We start from the raw sequence: 25,455 nt of genomic DNA, 5'->3' as shown, positions 1-25,455 counted from the left end.
CTACAATTTGGTGTAAACAAGTTGTGATAAGATTCACAATACGAGTGTCTCATGCTCTTTCATTCATCAATCGGAAATATAAATTAATCTTATGATTCATTTTTACAAATATTAATTCAATAATTAATTAAATTGAAGTTATTAATTAGTTCTTTTGTTTCTACATTTTAATCTCGATAAACGTGACCAAATGCTTACATCATGTGAGCGCCTGTAGCTCAGTGGATAGAGCGTCTGTTTCCTAAGCAGAAAGTCGTAGGTTCGACCCCTACCTGGCGCGATGTCACTTTTATTTTATTTTTTTAATATTTATTACTTTTATTAAAGAGATAATATATTATCTTTTAAGCCAAATTTATTTAAGATACAAAATCTGGTAATTATTTAAATTGAATTTTAAAATTAGATAATTCTTGTAACTGAATTTTTTGAAATTTGATATTTTTCTTTAACTGAATCTCAAAATCCGTAATTACTTTAACAAATTTTAGAAATTTGATAATTTTCTTAACTAAATTTTAAATTCTGTTATGTATTTAATTTTACACGTTTTTAATTTTTTTACTTAATTTATAATTTATATTTTATTTTTATTCATAATTTCGTAGCTTAATTATTTATAATTTAAAAAATTAAAATAATTTTGAAAATAAATTAAGAAAAAATCATAAACAAATTAAAAAAACTAAAAACAATTTAGAATGCGGTTTATTTTGTTTAAAAATAATTAAATTTAAATAAGGATTGAATTTTAAAAAAACTGTTAAATTAAAAAAAAGAAAGATTAAAATTAGTAAAATAAAAGGTAAACATAGAAAAAAAAGTGTACACCAAAAAATATAGATTGAGTCTTGGTTATCTAGTACTTAGTGTGTACTCCTGTGGCAAGTGTAGGTTTTACTAGATCATAAAATTTTAATAATTTACATGTATTATATTTTTTGGATATTAAATAACCAATTATTATATAATAACATTTTCAATATTTAATAAAATATAATAATAAATTTATGATATTATAAAATATTATATAACTATTTAAAAAAAATTAATAATATTTTGATGGTGTAATTATTATATCTTAATATCTTGAATATATAATATAATATAATAATTAGTTACGTAAATATCATAAAGATATTTTTAATATTTTGAAGGTATTTAAATTGATTTAATAATATAAAACAACTTTCAAAATTGTTATGAATTCGCAATTCAATAAACTGTTTCTACCAGCATGGCGAAAGTTCATGAGAATTTTATTTGTCCTCCATAATTATTGGTTTGATCTTCCTCCATGAAAATCAAATATTGTTTGTTTGGTGAGTGCTACGATTGAAGCTTAGAAATTACTGAAATGGGAAATAAGAAATCAAAGGAAGTGTTTGAGAAGTTTACATGGACCATCACCAACTTCTCCTTGTTAGACTCCAAAATATACTGGAAAAAGTTTTCTCTTGATTGCCATACATGGTGCTTCCTTCATTCAATTATTATACATTTTTCTGTTTCAGATGATTTTTCATTTGTTTTTCTCATTCAGTTTTCTAACTCTGTGTTTAGGAAGATTCTTATCTTTCCAAAAGGGGATGAAGGTAACTATTTGTCTATTTATTTGGAATATCCTGGTGCTGCTCTTATGTCTCAAGGATGGCAAAAATTTGCAAATTTCAAATTCATTCTCGTTAATCAGCTCGACCACACAAAAAACATAATAAATGGTATATATTTCACACTTCTATTTCTTTATTCTCTTCCTTCATTTTCTAAAGTGATATAGTGTAAATCATTGATTATTTGAAAAGAAAAGATAATGATTTATTAATCAAAATCTACGCTAAATTCCTTAAAAAAATAAAAGATATGAGTCTTGGTATCATTTGTTTCCTTGATACTTCAAAATCCAACCTTTTTACTTTAGATATATATGAATTTGTCAGAAACCGGTCACTCCTTCAATTTAGGACAAGATGGTTTCACATCACATATATCTTTGGGTGATCGTTATGGGTTCATCGTGAATGGCGTTTGTATAATCGAAGTTCATATGCAAGTTGATGAATCAGGAAGGAAAATCGATGATGATAAGGTTGTCGAAAGCATTGAGAATGTTTCACCCGAGGAAATGATCTCAACCTCATCATTTGGTGAGGTGGTGGATTTCAGGGACATAGGAAAAGTAGAGAAAGATTTTGTTCCTCTTCTCGAACAAGCTTGTTCACGATATCCCTCACTTATTGATATAAAGAAGAGGAAAAGTCGAAGATTTAGTGAATGGGGTTTCACAGCTTTGGGTAGAGTTCTTCATTTTCTGAACACCAAAAAGGTGCGAGACATGGATGATGATACTTGCAATCATCTGCAAGCTTTGTGGGAGGAACTTGAGGCATTTGGATTTGATTTGGCATGGCTAAAACCTCATGTTGAATATGCCTTAGGCATGAAAAATCGTGTTGAGAAAGTTCTTGAGGTGAAAAAGTTGGAAGAGAGTGTGAATGTTTTGAAGAAGAATGTGAATACTTTAAAGGAGAATGTGACTACTTTGGAGGAGAGAACAAAGGCTTCGAGGACAAAGATGATTGATGCAGAGATAAAACTTGAAAAAACAAAAAGAGATCTTGAGAAAGCAAAAAAGGGATTCGAAGAATGTGATTTGGATGCTGAAATGGGATATGGAAAATCATGATTTATGATTTTGCTTAAGGCTTCAACCCTTGAATAATTTAGTCTATAAATGCATTTGTAGTTTTGGGTGTTAACTTTTTTGAATCTAGATCATCTACTGATTTTTTTGGTGTTGTTCTCGAGCATTAAAAATATATTGTGTTGATATTTTAAATATCTTTTTAATAGATTTTAAAATCTTAAGTAATAATTATGGTAACCAGTGTATTATACAAACACAGTAGACAAATAACACAAAAAAATTCAGTAAAGAATCCAAATTCAACCTTTTTAGTCTTCTAGTTAAAACTCAAATTTGGAATTAAATATAAACAAATGAATATCGGTATTTAGGGGTTTATTTTATGATGCATTCTATGTTCTGTGTTGTTCATAAACTTCGACCTTTACTATCACTAATCTTCATTAACATGTATGTTTGCCACTACTTTTATTAATTGTAACCTAAATACTCAGTGTGTATGTTAATTGAATATTGTTCCATATTGCAAATGATGAAATATATCTAAAATGGTTTTCGTAAATGTGTGTTAGTCATTAAAACAAAGGGCTTTGTATCCCTGAATTTTAAAATCTTATTACCTTATATTAGGTTTAAAAAGAATAAAGACATTTAAAAGACTTTTGCCTTTTAAATCAATTTTTGAGAAGTTTAAAAGTTCAAGAAAGTTTTAAAACCCACAGGTATTGAAACGATAACTATTAGACCAATGTTTTTAATTAATTTCTTAATTTCATTTGAATTGAAACGATAATTTAGTAAATTTAATTTATTAACTATTTAATTTGTTTTTTAGATAATGTTAATTTTTAAATCATTGTATTTTTCGATGATGATAAAAAAAGTAATGTATATTAATTTACATTCGTTTATAAATCTTTTTTTTTATTTCAATTATTTGTGATTCCTTTTTCATATTTTTTAGACTTAAAGGTATTTATATTAAATATAAAGAATGTGAGTCCTGTTAACCAATGTAGACATTGGTTAAAGATAACTAACACCGATAAATGTAAGAATAAGTATAATCTTTATTTGAAATTGACACATAAAATAATTCTATTTATGTATAGAATAGTAAAAATGAAAGAAAGTATATAGTTGAACCACAATTATGGAAGATATGAGTTAGTGGAGTAGAAAAGACACGACATCATATTTTGACATTTTGGCTAAGTGATATAACAAATGGAATTGAGTCTTGTAAAGAAATCTTTTCTGCAAGAAGATCTACTTGAAACACAAATTCATGAAGTTGAGCAGTCAAAAAAACTCTTCTAAAAATAAAAGATCAAGTACTAAACACAAAAAGATTAAGCTAAAGAAGGAAACCGAATTCTGAACCAGCACTAAAAGTAAATATTTTCCATATCTATGAAGATATTAATCATATCTCATAAGATATTAACCTTCACTTCATACGATATTAACAATATCTCGTGAGATATTAACGTTCTCTAGGTCCCATGTTGCCACACCACAATCTCTCTTATTCTTTGGACGTTCCTATTGTTGGTGTAAAGGGTGGGTTTGTGACACTCATTTTGTGCTGTTATATATGCCATGTTATGTTCAATCTCTTGCGAATAATATTGATAATCGATAAATTGTCTACAAAATAAAGTAAGAGAGATATAATGACAGGTTCAACTTAAAAAAATAGGGGAAAATTAATAAAATCTGCTTACACAACATATTTAGGTAAAAACCAATAAAATCTGCACAACATATCTACACTGAAATTCTTTTAAAATCTGCATATGTTTTGGTAGAAACCAATAAAATCTGCAGCCTTTTATTAAATGTCTCTTGTTATTTTTAAATAGTACATTATGAAGAGTTATTAAAATTTGTGACTTTTAGAATTATCCTCTGGTTGAGAATATTCGAAAACAGAAAAAAACAACTTCCAAAACTTTCTCAAGAGGCAAACCAATAAACTGTTTCTACCAGAACTTCATAAGAATTGCCTAACAATAAAATTATTATTTAAAATTTCATACACATAAATTGCTAAAAAGTAGAAGGAGTTATTATTCATATAAATTGTTTATACGAACAACTTCTTTTAATTTAAGAATATACATTTTTTAATAAATTCCTAAAACCTGCAGCATTTACTTTTCTATATATACCTCCTTTCACTGGCTCTCCTGCTGTCACAATCTCTCTTGTTCATTAGAAGTTCCTATTGTTGGTGTGTGTGGTTTGTTTGTGCCACTCATTTTAGTCGTGTTATATATATACCTTTTTATATCTATACTTCTCCATTTTAGAGCTATCTTTGAGGCTCCATTGTTACTGTTATTGAAGCTGCCAATAGTTTTTTAATTTCCCTAAATTCACATTCTGATACATAACAAAATATGGTTTTCTGCTATTCAAATTTTGCTTCTCTTTCTTTCATGATGTAGCCATCTATGTTTTTCAAACAATCATTAATTACCTTTCTTGAACAAATATTAATTATTAGTATTATGTCACATTTTTGTTTTTTATGTGAGTTCATTGTGTATTCTGATATTCATACGTGACACTCACTTTGAAGTTAGTGAAATGGCGAATCCGAATACAAAGATTCAAATGTTTGGGAAATTCACGTGGACAATCAGGAACTTCTCCACGTTAGAGTCCGAGAAATTGTACTCGGATACGTTTTCTCTCAATGGCCACACATGGTGCTTCATTCAATTCCTCTCTACTGTTCATGTTGCTCTCTCCTATCATTTCATCTGTTTTTCTCATTAAGTTTTTTCACTTTATTTTTAGGAGGCTTTATATATATCCAAAAGGGAAGAAAGTGATGAAGTGTTTGTCAATTTATTTGAATGGTGGTGGTGTTGCTACTTTGCCTCATGGATGGGAAAAATTTGCAAATTTCAAACTCATTCTCATTAATCAGTTCGACCACGAAAACAATAAAATAAAAGGTATTTTTCACAGTTATCCCCCTATTGATATAGGGATATTATTTTGTTAGGTGAATGAAACTAGTTTTCTGGTAGCAATTTCATATACAAACTATCCCTAGTTGGACCAGTTTTAACTTTCTGGAAGAATCAGATTATTTAGCTTCTAATGACCATTGATTTACCTTTTCTACACAACTGAAACTCTTGGTGTATGAATTTGTCAGAAACTAGCCACACGTTCAATTCGAAAGCAAGGTCTTGTGGTTACGCATCATTCATACGTTTGGATGAACTTAGTGGCTCTAGTGGTGGGTTCATCGTGAATGATACTTGTATAATTGAGGTTGACATGTTGATTCATAAGCCGGAGCATGAGAAACTGGTTCATCAATCAACCTCGTTTGGTGAAGTGGTGGATTTTAAGGGCATAGGAAAACTAGACAAAATTTTTGTTCCTCTACTTGAAGAAGTTTGTTCACGCCATCCATTACTTATTCACAGCATGAAGAAGAGAAGTCAGAGATTTAGTGAATGGGGTTTTACAGCTTTGGGTAGGGTTCTTCATTTTCTGAAGACTAAAAAGGTGAGAGACATGGATGATGAATCTTGTAATCATCTCCAAACTTTATGGGAGGAACTTGAGACATTTGGATTTGATTTGGTGTGGCTGAAACCTCATGTTCAATCTGCCTTAGGCATGAAAACTCATGTTGAGAGAGTTCTGGAGATTGAAAGGTTGAAGGAGAATTTGAGTACATTAGAGATCGAAACAAAGACTTTGAGAACAAAGATGATTGAAGCAGAAGTAAATCTTGAAATAGCAAGAAGAGACTTGTTAAAAGAAGGCTTTGAAGAGTGTAATTTGGATGTCGAACTAGGGTACGGAATACCATGATTTATAATTATGTTGATTCTTGCATAATTTATCGGAAAATTATGTAATGAACACCAAAATTTGACTACTTTGTTATTCTCTGATGTGACCTTTTAATTTTTATTTTTATTTATCTTTTGGAACATTCCCAACTTTGCCTTTGGAGCATAAAAGAGCTATTCAACAATTCTTGCCAAATTTATGAAATATAATGTTGGTATGTGCTTTAAAATGCGAAGTTCCAGTGCTTTAATAAGTAAGTTAGGTGCTTTTAATGGTAAGATGTTAAGAAGTTCCGGTGCTTTAGTAATTTTGTAAGTAAATTAGGTGTTTTTAAGGGTCAGATGTTGAATCAGTACTTGGAATGCAAGCCAAGTATTTATGGCTGGAATCTTTATTTGTTTGTAAAATGAAAATGGGATGTTCTTTCTATAACAATTTTAAACTTTTTCTTTTTTTAGGGAGGATAGTGTTAACAAAAATTTTTCTGAAACATTTGTTCTGTTTAGCCTATTATTGGTTGAAGTTTAGTGGTAATTCATTGTCTTAACTAGTCTTCAAATAAATGACACAAAACCTGTTAAGTAATAAATAAATGAGAAACAAATTTTTGGTACAAGTCTATCAAAACTTTTAAAATTATTATTTTTAGATACTAACTTGCATGTACTTGATATGGATCAATAATGTAATTACAATTAGCTAGGAATTCAAACTAATTAACTAATTAACTAAGTTAACTTGTCCAAGTACAAATAAACGAGGAGTTGAAAAAGATTTTTTATACAAGTCTATCAAAACTTATAAAATTATTTTTTTTCTTTTAACACCGACCTACATCTACGACCACCAATGATTATGAACTTAAACTAATTAATATTGACTTGACTGATATCAAAAAAGTAACACAAAACCTATCAAACATGTATCGGTGACCCAATTGCAAACATTTTAGGTGTTTTGGGTGTTAACTTTTTTAGGGTTCTAGTTAAGACTCAAATGGAATTAAACATAAACAAATAAAGATTGGTATTTAGGGATTTATTTTTTTATGTTATGTGTTGTTCATGAATTTCGACCTTTACTATCACTAATCTTCGTTAACATGTATGTTTGCCACTACTTTTATTAATTGTAACCTAAATACTTAGTATGCTAATTGAATATTGTTCTATAAATTGAAATATAAATACTTATCTTTTTCATTGTTAATTGAATATTGTTCCATATTGCAAATGATGAAATATATCTAAAATGGTTTTCGTAAATGTGTGTTAGTCATTAAAACAAAGGGCTTTGTATCCCTGAATTTTAAAATCTTATTACCTTATATTAGGTTTAAAAAGAATAAAGACAATTTTGGAGAAGTTTAAAAGTTGAAGGAAGTTTTAAAATCCACATCTTGTAACTAATTATTAGACTTTTCAAAACTTAATTATAATAATTAGTGAAGTACACGGGTATTGAAACGATAACTATTAATTTCTTAAATAATTAATTTGTTTCTTAGATAATGTTAATTTTTAAATCATGGTGTTTTAGAGATGATCGAAAAAGTAATGGATATTAATTTATATTCGTTTATAAATATTCTTTTATTTTAATTATTTGTGATTATTTTTTTCATTTTTAGACTTATTAACCTTAAGACGTGATTGGATTGGAGTTAAAAAAAATTAAGATTGGTTGAATGAAATTGAAAATTTCATTTACCATAAAAGTTTTATGATTTTGTTTTGAAACCAACTCACTTTTGAGATCAATGAGATAATTTTTTTTTTACCAAACACTATTAGTCATTTTCAATGCAAAGTAAACTTGGATTTGAATTCCCAAACATCAAACACACTTAATTTCACTTAATTTCTAAAGTGGACAATTAATTGATTTCAAATTGTTGTTCTGAATAGCATGTAATTCTTATAATTTTTGGTGTATTTTTGTTTATAACTTTTATTTTATTATATTGCATTAATCTCGTTTTGAAAAGGTTGAAGAAAAAGAGAAAAGTAAAAGAGTTAATGTTCTTGATAAATTTGTTAGGTTAAATTATGCATTTGTCTCTATTTTGGTAAGAAAACATTAATTTGGTCCCTTTATTTTTATTAATTTCAATTAGGTCTATATTTTCTAAAAGAAATATCAATCATGTCCTTTGTGATAAATTGGGTTAAATGGTGTTAAAGAAACAGTGAGTGGATAGAGTTGTGTATAATTAAAGAGTGACTAGGCAAATGAGATTATTGATGTAGATTATTGTTTTTTTAATAATTAAGTTATATTAAAAAAGGGATAGGAGGTTGTAATCCCAACAGAAGGATGTAATCAATTCTATGTTGTGACTACAAGAACTTGCCTTCACCAGAAAACGAAATTCAAGTTATGATTTGCAAATTTGTTACTGACGTAAGTGATAGTTAGGAACAACTTACTTCAGTAAGGATTCTCGCAACTTTTTATCCATATGAAACTCATATTTTAGATCAAGATCTTTCAATGTTGTGTTGCAATTGATTTTATCATCATCTGTACATCTTCCTTGTAAAGACCCCTTTCAGATCATAACGACGGTGTATTTGTAGTTCTATGCAAAACACATTTCCATATATTGTAACTAATTATTGGACTTTTCAAACCTTAAGTATAATTATTAATTACACAGGTATGAAAACAATAATTATTCATTTGAATTAGACCAATGTTTCTAAGTAAGGGTGACAGTGTGGACTTGTTCTGGTGGGCTAGGCCCCAAGCCCACTAAAAAATGTGGGATGGGTAGAGATATTAGTATATTCTAGAAATATTGAATAATCAATTATTATATCATAATCTTAAATATGTACAGTAAATATTGGTTTAAGTCTACATTCATTTAAGTTTGTTTTTCTCCTAAATCTACATTTTTAAAGCAAAATTCATTTCACATAATAATGTTTAATACTCTCAATTTAAGTACTTAATAACATAAATCTTTAATTTACTAGGTAATATAAAAAAAATACTTATTATTATTAATTTTTGTTTCATTTGAAAAACTCTTTTGTTTCATTTGAAAAACTATTTTGTTTCGCTAAAATAATTTTTGTTATTTCTTAACCATTGAGTATATATATTGATATTTGAACATTTTTCTTAGATCTTTAAGATATTTTTCATCTTATTATACCTTTAATAATACATTTGTTTTTCTTTGTACGATTTATTTCAATAGTCTCTCTAATTACTTATAAGACACACATTTGTTAATTTGTTAATTTTTTAATATTTTTATTTGTTGTTTATTTTTATCTTGTAGAATACTATTTCAATATATTTTATCTAATTATTTTTTATTTTTTAACTAATTATCAATTATACTATAAATAACTTATATTTACTACAATATAAAATTTTAATGTAATTGCCATGAATATTTTTTTATCACCATCTAACATATATTGGAGTTCAAAAGATACAATATCTATGTTAAAATTTTATTATTATGTTTATTATTTATTTTTTGCGTCATTTTGATAAAGTGATGTATTATAACTTTTATTGGTGTATAAAAAAATTCATTAGAATTTAACAAATTTAAGTAAACAAACATTTAAAATATATTTTAATTTGAATATTTGTTTTCCTTTTATATTTTTTTAAAAATATTTTTAAATTTTATCAACTAGGTTTCATTAATGTTTGCAAATTTAATAAATGTTTTGGTTCTCATGAAATTTGATTTGGTATTCTAATTTAAAATGTAAAGAATTATATTTTATTTCAAAGTATTTGATATCGAAGAAACAATCATCCTCCTAATATTGAATATTTGATAATATTATGTTTCCTTTACTGTAATTTTTTATATTATTTTATAAAAATTAATTAAAATTAATTTTGAAGTAGTAAGAAAACGGGTATGGGTACGAGATTATACCCGTTACTCGGTGAAGATGGAGATGAGACAAAAGTTTGATATCAGTTGGATTTGGATATAGGGATGAAGATTAATTTTTTCTACGAAGATGGATATACGATAGCGAAACCCGTCCCCGTCCCACTCCGTTGCCATCCTTAAGCGTGATAGAGTTTTTTCTTTTCATAATTTTGGTTTGTGTCTTTTTATTTAAGTTATAAAAATATTATTTTAATAGAAATTTCATACATGTATATTGTTAAAAAGTAGAAGTTGCTTATAAACTACGAAGAGTTATTTATATGAACAACTTCATTTCGATTTATAAATATTTATTTAAATATTTAAACAAGTTATCTATTACATATTAAGAAAAGAAGATACTACCAAAATTACTACATTACCCATTTTTTTTTATTGACACATGTCATAAAAATTAGTTTTTTCGTCATTTTAAAATTCTGGTACAAAAGAACTCGGGTTCAAATCCTACAAAAGTCAATTTTTTTTTATTTTTTTATTTATTTATGATTTCAACTATAATATTAATTATAAATAATATTATTATTTGTAATATTTTTATAAGTATTAGTATTTCTAATTATTAATAATATTATTATTATAGATATTATTTATATTGATAGTAGTCAAATTATAACAAATATTAGTACTATTATAATAATAATAATTGATTTTATTATTATTATATGTTACTATTATATATTATTACTATTAGTATTATTAACATTATTAGCAGTAAAGTTATTAATCTTATTTGTAATATATAATATTATTACTATTATATATTTTTGTTAGTAATTATGTCTCAATTTTTATTAGATTATGATAAATTATTTCTTTGTCTTAAACTTAAGAAAAATAGGTATATTGATAAATATATGATTAGTTTAAAATTTCACTACAACATTTCATTGTTGATGTTCGTATTCAAATTTGAAGGATTTGTCGACCATTATTGAATTATGTCAATCTTTGACAAAAACAAACAAATTAAAGATATTTTACTATATTGATTGTCTAATTCATTTTATTTAACTATTAATGTTTCATTTTCTACAACGAAGATTATCAAAACAAAATTCGGAATAAGATGAAAGATGAATTTCTTGAACACAATATGGTTATTTACATTCAAAAAGGAATAACTGAAGATTTTTATTCCAAATAAATTATTGATGAGTTCAAAATTTTTTACTATAAATTATTTTAGCTCCTCCAAAATTATTGGTCAAGATCCGTCACGGGTTATTATTATCAACTGTAATTAATAATCATTTTTACTATCAACTATGAATATTATTATCATTATTGCTAATTATAATTATTTCTATTATTATTATTATTATTAAGAACTATAATTATTATAATAGTTATTATTATTATTATTATTATTGTTTTTATTATTATTGTTAGATAAACATTTTACTTTTACTTACTATGTAGGAATCATGTTTCAATTACTTGTCATTTTTATTTGTTTTGTTGTTAATTTATCTTTCCATTTGAAAAATTATTTCAATTTAAAAAAATATTTACCAAAATTAGTAAAATAATAAAACGGAAAAATAATTTTTTTATTATAATTAATTATTTAAATTTAAAATATAATAATTAAGAGGATAAAATTGATAAAATAAAAAGGATACCAAAGATGTTTATCTCTTTATATATTTAGTTATATTAATATTAATATTATTAGTAGTAGTAGTATTAGTATTATTTTTTTGGCTTAAATACCTTTTTCGTCCTCATTTTCGTAGTGTTTGTTGCGGATGATCCTCATTTTGACAGAATGTTTAAATATGGTCCTCATTTATACCGAATGTTTAAAATGGTCCTCATTTTTGTAATTCGTGTTTTATTTGGTCCTTTTATATGACACCGTTTAAATCAGTAACAAATCACCTGTACAATACACCTAACACACCCCAATGCAACGTAATTCAAACAGTGCCACCTGCCCGTTACTGATTTAAACAGTGTCACGAAAAAAGATCAAATAAAACACGAATTGAATAAATGAGGACCATTTTAAACATTCTGTCAAAATGAGGACCATCTACAACAAACACTACAAAAATGAGGACGAAAAAGGTATTTAAGCCTATTTTTTATCACTATGCGATATTATTACAACAATATTATTATTATTATTATTATTATTATTATTATTATTATTATTATAATAGTTAGACACATATTTTAGTTTTATTTACTACGGGATCATATTTCAATTACTTGCTCTTTGTATTTGTTTTGTTATTCATTTTATCTCTATATCTTAGGTATTTTTTGAATTGAAAAAAATAGTTTCTAAAATTAGTAGAATGATAAAATTGATAAATAATTTTTTATTATGAATAATCATTTAAATTTAATAAATAATAATTAAGAGGATAAATTGTAAAAATAAAAAAAGGTCATAAAAAATGTGCATCTCTTTATATATTTAGTTAGTGGACTATTATTATTATCACCATGGGATATTATTATAATGATATTATTATTATTATTATCACTACGGGATATTATTATAATAATATTATTATTGTTATGAATTAATGAATTAATGATTGTCCATTGATTTGATACATTTACTCATATGATTATTCATTACTCTTTATGTAAATATTTGTATTGACTATGTTGATTTTGTTTCCTTTATGGAATACATGTTGTATCTATAAATAGGACTCTTCCTATCAATAATAAGATATAGATGAGTTGCTCCTTATTCTCTCATTCTATTCTCTCTTATTTCTTCTCTTCTCTATTATATGTTGTCATTCTCTATGTTATTCGCTTTATTTCATAACACGTTATCAGCACCATGCTCCAACCAATTGACGACTAGTGGAAGCTTTTTCTCTATAACGACAATGCTCTGCGCGTCTCAATTCAGGCTCTTTCTAATCCTTTCTCAAATTATAATTTTACCTTATTTTCTTCCTCTTGTGATAAGAGTTATTTAACTTTATCAATTTTCATCTCCATATTATTATTTTTATTTTTATTTTGACGGTGATTATTATTATTATTATTATTATTATTTTATGTGCTAGTTTTAAACACACGAAATGTTGCAAAATTTGGATTTGTGACCCTTGATATTACAAGGAAGAATTCCTTATATTAGATTTTAAATGTTGAAATATATTTAGATGCAATAGATATTGGGATATCATTAAATAAAGAAATAAAGCATCTAAGCAACATGATAAAAATATTGTGAAAAGAGATTTCACAAATATTGTGAATTTATTTCATGCCTATGTATGGTTGGCTGGACAAAGCAATAAAGCTTTTGATGAAAAATCATGAGATCCGCCTAATCTGCTCCATTCCCAGAAGTGAATGCATCAATCAATATTATAAATTTATTTCATGCCTTTGTATGGCTGAACAAAGCAATGAGCTTTTGACCTCAAGAAAATCATGAAACATGTCCAAATTGGTTCTGCTCCATTCCCAGAAGTGAATGCAACAACATTTGATTTATATTTTCATGATCGTGATCATGATCTTGATTTTGGACATGGTTATAAAGAAAATTTCAAAGACACATTTTGTCACCAGAAGTGGCACAATAATGTGAAAAAAAGGAAAAGGAAAATGTGAAAATATTGACAAAAAGATGAAAGTATATATTATCATTACGGTGGTAAAGGTCATTTGAGTTGTACTTATTGTACACCAAAGCATCTTACAAATAATGAGAAGAACATAGAAACACACTTTGCTTATGAAGATGGTGATTCTGATTATGGCCATATGGATGCTACTCATGTTGATATTGTTATTTTCTTTGCTAAAGCAAATGGAAGCATTGATCACCTCATTGATTATGAGAGTGTTAAAACAAAATTCTCATATTGATATTTACGTTTATATATGTTTATATGAAAAACGAATGTTTGCACTAGTACCAAAAGAATGTGCCTTATTGATAGTGCAACAACTTATACAATTCTCAAGAGTAATAAATTTTTCTCTTGTTTGATAATGTGAGACATCGATGTTAGTATTATTTATAGTACTACAAATATATTTGAAGACTTTAGAAGAGCTACTATACTTCTACCAAGAAGTTGAATAGAAACTTATTAAGTTTCAATGATATTTGTCTAAATGGATATTATATTGAGACAAACAATGAAAAAGATATGAAATATCTTTATATCTCTATGATTGAGTTGAAAAAGAAAGTGTATTGGAGAAATTATCAACATTCTCTTATAGTTTGTATTACAAGTTTATTAGTACAATTGAAATGCATGTCATGGTAAACTGAAATTTACAAATCAAAATTATTGACTTATTTGACATGATCAGTTATTATGATGCGAAAAAAAAAGGGTTGAAAAAACTCATGTGGACACGTTTGAAGCGTGGTAGACCTATTGATTCCAAAGATAAAAACTCTTGAATGAGAAAGTGAGTTAATATGCAAAATGACCTAATCGAAAAGGTTGAAATCCCAAAAGATTCATTTGACATAATTAATGGTTCAGTTCTAGAAGAACCTCAAGTACCTGAAATGGTTGAAAATGATGAGATCTTAGTAAATTATGTCATGACTCATAGAATATGGAACCAAAATAAAGTTAACATTGACGAAACTTTTACTTATAACATAGCGATGAATGTTATGAATGACAATGAGGATCAATAAGCAATGATCATTGAAGATTGTCGGCAAAAAAAAGATTGGCCAAAATGAAAATATGCAAAGAAGCATAATTATATTTTTTTGCTAAACGAAAGGTTTTTGAACATATAGTTCGCACACCTGAAGTTATGAAACCCATTGGGTACATATGGATTTTTGCACAAAAATCAAATTAAGAATGATGAAATTGTTAGATACAAAGCACAATTGGTTGCTCAAGGTTGTTCACAAAACCTTGTATTGATTTGTGAAAAAACATATTCACTAGTATTGGATGCAACAACATTGCAATATTCGATTATCCTAGTTGCACAACAAGGTTTGCATTTATATTTAATGGATGATGTTACAACCTATTCGTACGATTCTTTTGAGAATCATATTTATATGAAAATCCCTGAAGGATTTTATTTGCCCAACAAGACAAATTCTAAAGAGGGTTATTCAATAAAATTGAACATGCTCTTTTATTGATTAAAGAAATCAAGACGTGTGTGGCATAACCGTCTTATTGAGTACTTATTAAAAGAAGGATATAAAAATGATCCTATTTGGTCTTGTATTTATATGAAAAGATCCAAATAATGAATTTGCCATAATTATTGTTTATGTAGATGACATAAACGTCGTTGGAATTCCTAATGAGTTCACAAAGGCAATTGATTACTCAAAGAAATAATTTGAGATGAATGATCTTTGAAGGACAAAGTCTTATTTGAAATTATAAATTGAGTATTTAAATAAAGGTGTTTTTATATATCAAGAAGCTTATATAATTAAGGTGCTTAAAATGTTCTAAATGGACAAGTCATGTCCATTATGCACTCTAATAGTTGTGAGGTCGTTAATGTTGATAAAGACTCTTCTTAGACCTCAAGAAAATGATGAAGATCTTTTTGGTCTAGAAGCATCATATCTTAGTGTCATAGAAACACTAATGTATCTTGCTAATTATACTCGATCTAATATTGCATTTGTTGTAAATTTGTTAAGCAAGATATAATTCTTCAACTACAAGAAGATAATGGTTTGGAGTAAAACATATACTTTGTTACTTTAAGGGTAATATGAGCTTATTCCATCCAAATGATTCAGATTCAGACCAATGGGTTATGGATATGCATGTTATTTTACATATTCTTACAATGTCACAATGGTTGATCACAAACAAGATGTTTGTTCACATGTGGTAGCACAATGGTTTCATGAAGGTATATGAAACAAACCATATAAAATTACGAGAAAAGTTGTGAATATGTTTGGTTAAGGTTTATAATTCAACATGTGCAAGAAACTTGTGACTATCCCCGAGAAAGATGGAATCAACAACCATATATGAAGACAATAGTGTATTGTTCAATTGAAAGGATGATATAGATATCCAAAAATTCATTCATGTGAAAATATGGCAGGTCATTTATGAAGTTTTTGCCAAGGAGAACTTTTGAGCAAATGATTCACAAGTTCGGACTCCATCACCTTAATGATGTAAGTTTACATGAGGGGGAGAAATAGAATATGTGATGAACAATATTGTATTACAGAATACAGAATGTTGTACTCTTTTTCCTTCACTAGGTTTTTTTTATCCCAAAGGGTTTTTCCTAGTAAGGTTTTAACGAGGCACATTCTTTTATCAATGGACACTCAAGGGGGAGTGTTATGAATTAATGAATTAATGATTGTCCATTGATTTGATACATTTACCCATATGATTATTCATTACTCTTTATGTAAATATTTGTATTGACTACGTTGATTTGTTTCCTTTATGGAATACATGTTGTATATATAAATAGGACTCTTCCTATCAATAATAAGATATAGATGAGTTGCTCCCTATTCTCTCATTCTCTATTCTCTCTTGTTTCTTCTCTTCTCTATTATCTGTCGTCATTCTCTATGTTATTCGCTTTATTTCATAACAATTATTACCATTATAGTTAGACACACATCTTAATTTTATTTACTACCAGATTATATTTCAATTAATTGTCATTTTTAATTGTTTTGTTGCTGATGTATATCTTTATATATAATTATAGATTATTAATATGTCAACATTAGCATTAGTATTTGCATTGTCATTAATATTTATAGCATAAAAATTATTATTTTTATCAGTTGTTTGTTATTATTAGTATCATTATTATTTTTATTATTACTATTCATAGTGATGTTATTAGTATAAGTGTTTTTTTTAAATTATAAAAAATGTTATTATACTAAATACTTTTACTAAATAGATTTTTAATCTTTTAAAATTTATAATATTATTTTTTTAATGGTTAAATAAATATAATAAGAATAATATTATTATTCTAAACATATTCGAAATAAATAAAAAAAATGTGCGTGCACACATAGGTCAAATACTATTATAATTATTTTGTAAAATCAATTAACTACACCATATTGTGATATTAATTTTATTTATTATATTTAAAACTGAATTTATAACTTTATTTCATTAATAATAACACTTACAATAATATAACCTAATTTTCATGATATTTTTTTTATATTATTTTTATTATTATCAATTATAACTCTAATTATTGTTGTTGTTATTATTATTATTATTATCATCAGCTCTAATTATAATAATAATAATTATTATTAACTATAATTGTTGTTATCAAATATAATTATTATGATCAGTATTACTATAAGTTTTATTATTATCATTATTAATTAAAATTATATTTATTATTATATTACTATTATTATTACTACTATTATTATTAATTAGAACTATAATTATTATAATAGTTATTATTATCATTATTATTATTATTATTGTTTTTATTATTATGGTTACATACATATTTTACTTTTACTTACATCTATGAATCATGTTTCAATTACTTGACTATTTTATTTATTTTGTTGTTTATTTATTTTTACATTTGAATAATTATTTAAATTCAAAAAAATAGTTACTAAAATTAGTAAAATAATAAAACTGAAAAATAATTTTTTATTTTAAAGAATTATTTAAGTTTAAAATATAACAATTAAGGATAAAATTGAAAAAACAAAAAAAGACACAAAAGATGTTTATCTCTTTATATTTGTAGTTGTATTATTATTATTATTATTATTATTATTATTATTTTTATCGCTACACGATATTATTTTAGTATTATTATTATCTATTACTATTATTATTATTATTATTATTATAGTTAAACACATATTTACTACTTCTTCAAGTCTCCATCATCCTGATCTCTCTTTCCGGGTTGCCTGTCCAAAGAAAATAGAACCTCTTCTAGTTCAAGGTCGGAATCCTCAAACCAATCAAAATATGATTTCTAGTTTACTATTCTTATGATAAGCAGTTATGTCTCATTCATGTGATGAGAAATATGAGAATGAAAATTAGAAAATGGAACATCCATGGCAGATTCTGTGCCCCAAATCATTTATACTTATGAAACTAAGTGGGTGGACCCCTGGATCATATCTTTATTATTTGCACTTTTTATTTGTTTTGTTGTTCATTTTATTTTTATATCTTTGTAATTATTTGAATTAAAAAAATAGTTACTAAAATTATTAAAATGATAAAATAGACAAATAATTTTTATTATGAATAATTATTTTAATTTAACAAATAATAATTAAGAGCATAAAATTGTATAAACAAAAGAGGACACAACAAATGTATATTTATTTATATATGTAGTTATTGTATTATTTTTATTTTTATCACTACAAGATATTATTATAATGGTATTATTATTATTATTATTATTATTATTATTATTATAGTTAGACACACATCTTAAATTAATTTAATACGAGATCATATTTCAATTACTTGTCATTTTTATTTATTTTGTTGTTAATGTATATCTTTATATATATTTATAAATTATTATAGTTGACATTAGCCTTAGTGTTAACATTAATATTAATATTTATAGCATAAATGTAACACCCAGATGGATATTACTAGATAAAACTGATTTTTCACAAAATATACTTTAAGAAAATCAGACATTACAATAAATTCCCAAGTGCGGGAAATTTCAAACTTGTCTCGCTATAATCCATTTGTACTATCTCATCTTTATTACAAGTCCATAATGGATAAAACATCATAATGTCTATTACAAAAGGTAGGAAAGCATAACATAAAGAAAATCCCCCATCGGTAGCCCCGCTCTGTTGCTAAGCGTCAGCATGATCACCTGAATTCACGTCTGCTCCCACGTAACAAGTCACGTAATCATCGCCAAACACAAACACACAAACAAGCAAGGGTGAGCTGAAAAGAAAAATAATACAAACAATAAAATAATAAGAATTGACCCTCACTCAGTCCAACTTAATCAATTTTAGATTATTGACCTTTCTATAACATTATACCCCAATCTCATAACCTATATGAGAAAGATCCATTCACAACCTTGGTCCTTAGGGATTATCATGCTCCCACGAACCTACCCGCTCGTGGTCCAACTCTACGGACCTCCCCGCCCGTAGTCCAACTCTACGAACCTGCCCGCTCGTAGTCCAACATGCGTGAACACCTACTATGAACCTCCCCGCTCATAGTAGCCTCAAGTGTGAGCACGGAACATACGAACCTCCCCGCTCGTATCCCCACACAAGAGTACAACAGATACGGACCTCCCCGCCCGCATCAATCACGCATCTCAAATCTCCGTTACGAACCTCCCCGCTCGTAACTAATCCAGCATATCCCTGACCAAGCCATCAAGCCCATCCTTGCAAATCCATCTGCAATGGACCTCTGCCCCTACATTATCGCTTGTCGCTGTATAAGCGCCACCAAGCACTGGACACTTCCAAACCCACTGGTTTGTGACTATCGCACACATTTTATTTTAATTTAAAGTATATTCACTTATCCAATTAAGTGAATCTCCCTTCTTATAAAAAGGTAATACTCCTGGCTATCAATTATATTACTTTACTTTTCTCATATATACATATATTTAATTATTCCATTGTCAAAACATCACAAGGAAATAACAAACTAAATATCCAACTACATGTGACAAATACTTAATAGAACATGCCTTTATAACTTTTCTTATGCCACCACATAACAAATTTAATAAACACTAATCTTAAACATCAAAACCACACTTTCATATTAGTCCCCTAATTATATATTTATGAGACAACAATGTAATATATATATATAGATAATAAAGATAACTTTAACTAATAACTTTACTAATACATATTCACGTAAATTGCAATTAAATTTACATGTGTGCCATTTCTTGTACCAATTCAATTAACATGTGCATTAAAAGAAAAACAAGAAAGGAAGAAGAAAAAAAAAGGGACTAGCCGTAAAGTGGTCAAATTCCAACACATGGTACTATATTGGAAATGCAAGCAAATGGAAGGAACATCATGATTTCTACCACTGTGACCCTGAACATTCACGGCCCTCCATAAAAAAAATATGCTTACACTTTTATTAGCACACGTGGCCCCCTTTCATATTATTAAAATAATATAATAATAAAGAAAAGAAAACTTAAAATACTTTATTACTTGAAAAGTCACGCATGTTAACTAATGCAAGCTCTGCACCCCAAAGAAAATTACAACTTATATACTTCTATGGGCCCCGCCAAGGTACCAAAGCCATAAACAAATATAAAGGCCAACTAATTCTACGAGGAAGCCTAAACACTGCTGATCGTACCACCACGAGTCCCATTGTGAAGAATTTGATTCATGACCTCTTTTCTTAATAATTACCACCTGACATGCACCAAGACAAATAGTAGGAAAACCAATCAAGGACCAAGCTTTACCCTATGGTTCCGTGCACACACTTATACTAAAGGATGTCAACTAAAACGAAACCCATGCATGAATCAATGATAAAGGGTCAAACCCCTACAACAGTAGGAATCACTTCGTCTGAATATAACAGTACTACCAGATTCATTTCTTTTTCATTGAATCACTCAACTAAGGATCTCATATAGCAGTAGGAATTCTCCACACCAGAAACAAAATGACAGCACTAAAAATAATAAGGTGAAACCAATAAAATTTTCACACAGCCATGGCTTCCAATAACCATCAACGAGTACATAAATTTATAAGCAATTACTCCACTAAAAGAACATTCAAGAGTACTGAGAACAACATCACAATACATATATCATGCTTGTGTCAACATGGAGGCAGCGAGACAACTAAATCGGCATAAACACAAGTATAACATACTTTTGGAAACCATGACAACTTAACCACCCATAAAATGGGCCAAACACCACACTATGTACACAAACAAAGGGCGCAAGAACCCACTACAGAATTCTGAAATAATATCCACCCATTTCCTATATCAATTCTCATACAACACACAATCAATGGAAGAAACGAAAACAACAAACAAAATCAACTCCCCTTACCTGGTGTTTTAGCTTCAACAAATCCCAAATGAATTCTTCCTTGTTTCCCAAAGCTCCCCTCCTTGCCTCCACTCTAATTCCCTCTCTGGATTGCAATTTCTCAGAACTCCCTAGCCACACAATATGACTCTTTGTTTTCTCACTCACTCCTCCCCCTCTCACCAATTCAGCCCAAAATAAATAAAAAAACTTATAAAACGAAATTAATTTAAATTTTAATAGCCATTACTACACCTAAACTGCTACCTTTTTGATTTCCAGAGAATTTCTACAGTTTCTAGATCATTTAACCACTTGGCAAAAATATAAAAATATAAATAGCCTACTTACTCTAGTCAAGATTCGAACCCACAACCTCCCAATTCGTCAAACACATGCACACCAACAAGCTATCCCATTATTCTTGTTAATTCACACATTCATATAAGGTTAAACCATGTTTCCGCATTCATAATATTTTGGTAATATAAAACACAATTAAATCACACTAATGGCACACACTAGACTTGAACCCAAGTCCTCCCAACATAACCAAGTACTCTAAACCCTTTAAGTTATCATTGTTTCTTGTCTAAGGTTTATCAAAGAACTCCCTTAAGGTATTCTCAACCCCTCATTTCTTCATTCCATTACTTATTAATTTTCATAAATTTCCTGGATCTCACAATAAATGTTATTATTATTGGTATCATTATTATTTTTATTATTATTATTATTATTCATAATGGTGTTATTATTATAAGCGTGTTTTTTTAATTATAGAAAACATCGTTATACTAAATATTTTTGTTAAATAGAGTTTTAATCTTTTAAATTTTTTATAATTTATAATTTATATTAATAATATTATTAGTATTTTTAATGGTTAAATAAATATAATAACAATTATATTATTATTCTAAAAAAAGTTAAAATAAAAGAAAAAAAAATATTCGCATGAATCATAAACTATTATAATTATTTCGTAAAATTAATTAACTGTATTATATTATGATATCAATTCTATTTATTATATTTAAAATTGAAATTATTATTGTATTATTTTGATTTACTAATTATTTTAATAACAATATTTACAATAATATAATTTAATTTTCATAATATTTTATTGAATAATACTTTTTCTATTTTATTATTTTAATATATAAAATAAAACAAATACGATCGGTATACTAATATATCGGTGTATATAAAAATCATAAACTCCTTGTTTGAGCATCATGATCCTTCAAATGCAGCTAAGTTTTCCACCTACCAACCATCTTCACATTCGGTGATCCATCTCCAGAAATCTCGCACAAGGCTGTAATTGAAATGAGTGTGTGATTTGACAAGAGTATTTTGGTAAATGAAATTTTATTGCCTCAAATCTCTTTCTGCACATCTATTATCATTGCAAATCACTTCTTCTTGCGATCAACTTTCGTTTTTTCTTACTCCACTTTAGGAGATCACTCCAAACAAATAAAGCATTTCCAAACCCTTCATATTAATCAAAAACCCTTCACTTCATGGAATTCGAAACATCACACACTACTCCACCATTTCTGAAACATCACGTCCTTTCGCATCTCTCACAACTGCTACTTCCTTTAAAGAAACCCTTCATTAAAACCTTCACTTTCTCTCTTTTACTTATTCCTTCCTCTTCTTTCTCCTTCACTGTACTTCATTATTTACAACACCCTTATCTCCAACGTCATTTCACAGATTCAAACTTCTCTTTTCTTTCTTTCATGTCGCAGCCTTTTATATTTTTCAAACAAGCAACACTTACCATGTTGTTAATTTTTACGTATGATTTTATTCAACCATCCAAGATCTTTATTTTTTATCTTCATCAGATAAAATCAAATATTGTTGATTTTGTCAGTGTTACGGTTGAAGCTTTAGAAGTTACAGAAATGGAGAATCAAAATACAAAGGATAAAGTGTTTGAGAAGTTTACATGGACCATTATTACCAACTTCTCCACGTTAGACTCCAAAAAATTGTACTCGGATACCTTTTCTCTCGATGGCCACAAATGGTGCTTCATTCATTTCCTGTCTACTCTACATGTTTTTCTTTCTTATAATTTCATTTGTTTTTCTCATTAAGTTTTTTCACTTTATTTTTAGGAGGGTTGTTATATATCCAAAAGGGAATAAAGTGAAGTGTTTGTCAATTTATTTGAATGGTGGTGGTGTTGCTACTATGCCTCATGGATGGGAAAAATTTGCAAATTTCAAACTCATTCTCATTAATCAGTTCGACCACAAAATGAATGTAACGGGAGGTATATTTCACACTTATCTCTCAACTTGATATTGATATTATTTTCTAAGGTGAATGAAACTATTTTTCTGTTAGCAATTTCATATACAGAGTATCTTTAATTGGACGAATTTTAACTTTTTGGAAGATTCAGATTATTTAGTTCCTAATGACTCTTTTACCACGCTTTCTCAATTATCGTATGATTTTGTTTTAAACTTGATACACAACTGGCTCTTGGTTTATGAATTTGTCAGAAACTAGCCACACGTTCAATTCAAAGGAGGTTTCTTGGGGTTTCCCATCATTCATACCTTTGGATGAACTTCTTGACTCTAGTCGTGGGTTCCTGCTGAATGATAGTTGTATAATTGAAGTTCATATACTGGTTCAACAGTCAGAACATGAGAAAGAAGTTGATGAATCACTGAAGAATGTTGATAACAAGCTTGTTAAAGGCATTGAGAATGTTTCATCCAAGGAAATGATCTCAACCTCATCAATTGTTGAGATGGTGGATTTTAGGGGCATAGGAAAAGTAGAGAAACACTTTGTTCCTCTTCTCGAAGAAGTTTGTTCGCTATATCCCTCACTTATTCATAGTAAGCAGAAGAAAAGTCAAAGATTTACTGAATGGGCTTTTACCGCTCTGGGTAGAGTTCTTCATTTTCTCAATACTAAAAAGGTGAGAAACATGGATGATGAATCTTGCAATCATCTCCAAACTTTATGGGAGGAAGTTGAGACATTTGGATTTGATTTGGCTTGGTTAAAACCTCATGTTGAATCTGCCTTAGGCATGAAAACTCGTGTTGAGAAAGTTGTTGAAGTGAAAAGGTTGGAAGAGAATGTGATTACTTTGAAGGAGAATGTGGAAAGTTTGGAGGAGAATGTGACTACTTTAGAGGAGAAAACAAAGACTTTGAGGAGAAAGATAATTGAAGCAGAGGTAAATCTTGAAATGGCAAAAAGAGATCTGGAGAAAGCTAAAAAAGGATCCGAAGAGTGTGATTTGGACGTTGAACTGGGATATGGAAAATCATTATGATTTTCTTTAAGCCTTCAACCCTTCAATTATTTATTCTATAATTATATGCTTTAAATTTAGGCTTCCAAATGCATTTGTTTTGGGTGTTAACTTCTTTAGGGTTTATTTTATGATGCATTCTATATTCCGTGTTGTTTTAGAAATTAACCGTTACTATAAATACTATGTTTGCGAGTATTGTTATTAATTGTAATATAAATGTTTATCTTATTTATGTTAATTGAATATTATTACATATTGCAAACGATGAAATATATCTAAGATGGTTTTCGTAAATGCGGGTGTTAGTTTTTAAAACAAAGGGCTTTGAATCTCTGAATTTTTAAATCTTAGTACCTTTATTTGGTTTAAAAGGAACAAAGACATTTAAAAGACCTTTTTCTTTTAAATCAATTTTGTAGAAGTTTAAAAGTTTAGGGAAGTTTTAAAACCCAAATCTTATAGTTAATTATTGGACTTTTCAAAACATTATTATAACAATTAATTACACAGCTATTGAAACGATAAGTACACATTTGAATTAAACCAATGTTTTGAATTAATTTCTTAATTTCATTTGGATTTAGACGTTAGCATTGTAAATTTAATTTCTTAATTAATTAGTTAGTTTTAGATCATGGATATTAATTTATATTTGTCTATAAATCTATTTTTATATTTTATTTATTTGTGATT

The 25,455-nt window shown here is 27.5% G+C and overlaps 3 protein-coding genes and 1 non-coding gene across 4 annotated transcripts; all 4 read left to right on the top strand.

The window, feature by feature from the left end:
- Positions 1 to 207: 207 nt before the first annotated feature.
- On the top strand, positions 208 to 280 carry TRNAR-CCU. Its single transcript has one exon. It is a non-coding gene; the product is annotated as a tRNA-Arg (tRNA).
- Positions 281 to 1,927: 1,647 nt separating this feature from the next.
- Positions 1,928 to 2,686, top strand: LOC114189995. Its single transcript, XM_028078731.1, has one exon. The coding sequence runs from the start codon at positions 1,928 to 1,930 to the stop codon at positions 2,684 to 2,686; it is 759 nt and encodes a 252-aa protein (XP_027934532.1).
- A 2,556-nt stretch (positions 2,687 to 5,242) lies between these two features.
- On the top strand, positions 5,243 to 6,493 carry LOC114189993 (protein RESTRICTED TEV MOVEMENT 3-like). Its single transcript, XM_028078727.1, has 3 exons — positions 5,243 to 5,364; positions 5,456 to 5,616; positions 5,823 to 6,493. Exons 1-3 carry the CDS (start codon positions 5,243 to 5,245, stop codon positions 6,491 to 6,493), a joined length of 954 nt encoding a protein of 317 aa, XP_027934528.1.
- A 16,887-nt stretch (positions 6,494 to 23,380) lies between these two features.
- On the top strand, positions 23,381 to 24,780 carry LOC114189990 (MATH domain and coiled-coil domain-containing protein At3g58370-like). The gene is made up of 3 exons (XM_028078724.1): positions 23,381 to 23,505; positions 23,597 to 23,754; positions 23,990 to 24,780. The coding sequence occupies exons 1-3, from the start codon at positions 23,381 to 23,383 to the stop codon at positions 24,778 to 24,780; spliced, it is 1,074 nt and encodes a 357-aa protein (XP_027934525.1).
- The last annotated feature ends 675 nt before the right edge of the window (positions 24,781 to 25,455 follow it).

The sequence above is a fragment of the Vigna unguiculata genome, chromosome 7, assembly GCF_004118075.2.
Source record: "Vigna unguiculata cultivar IT97K-499-35 chromosome 7, ASM411807v1, whole genome shotgun sequence".
In the NCBI taxonomy this organism is placed as follows: domain Eukaryota; kingdom Viridiplantae; phylum Streptophyta; class Magnoliopsida; order Fabales; family Fabaceae; genus Vigna; species Vigna unguiculata.
Note: the sequence above shows the minus strand (reverse complement) of the source record. Positions and strands in the feature narration are given on the sequence as shown.

Bases quoted from the DNA above. Each gene is read 5' to 3' on its own strand.
- LOC114189995 (XM_028078731.1), top strand. From the start codon at position 1,928: ATGAATTTGTCAGAAACCGGTCACTCCTTCAATTTAGGACAAGATGGT.
- LOC114189993 (XM_028078727.1), top strand. From the start codon at position 5,243: ATGGCGAATCCGAATACAAAGATTCAAATGTTTGGGAAATTCACGTGG. The intron at 5,365-5,455 runs GTGCTTCATTCA...CTTTATTTTTAG, and splicing joins TCTCTCAATGGCCACACATG to GAGGCTTTATATATATCCAA. The intron at 5,617-5,822 runs GTATTTTTCACA...TGAATTTGTCAG, and splicing joins CGAAAACAATAAAATAAAAG to AAACTAGCCACACGTTCAAT.
- LOC114189990 (XM_028078724.1), top strand. From the start codon at position 23,381: ATGGAGAATCAAAATACAAAGGATAAAGTGTTTGAGAAGTTTACATGG. The intron at 23,506-23,596 runs GTGCTTCATTCA...CTTTATTTTTAG, and splicing joins TCTCTCGATGGCCACAAATG to GAGGGTTGTTATATATCCAA. The intron at 23,755-23,989 runs GTATATTTCACA...TGAATTTGTCAG, and splicing joins CAAAATGAATGTAACGGGAG to AAACTAGCCACACGTTCAAT.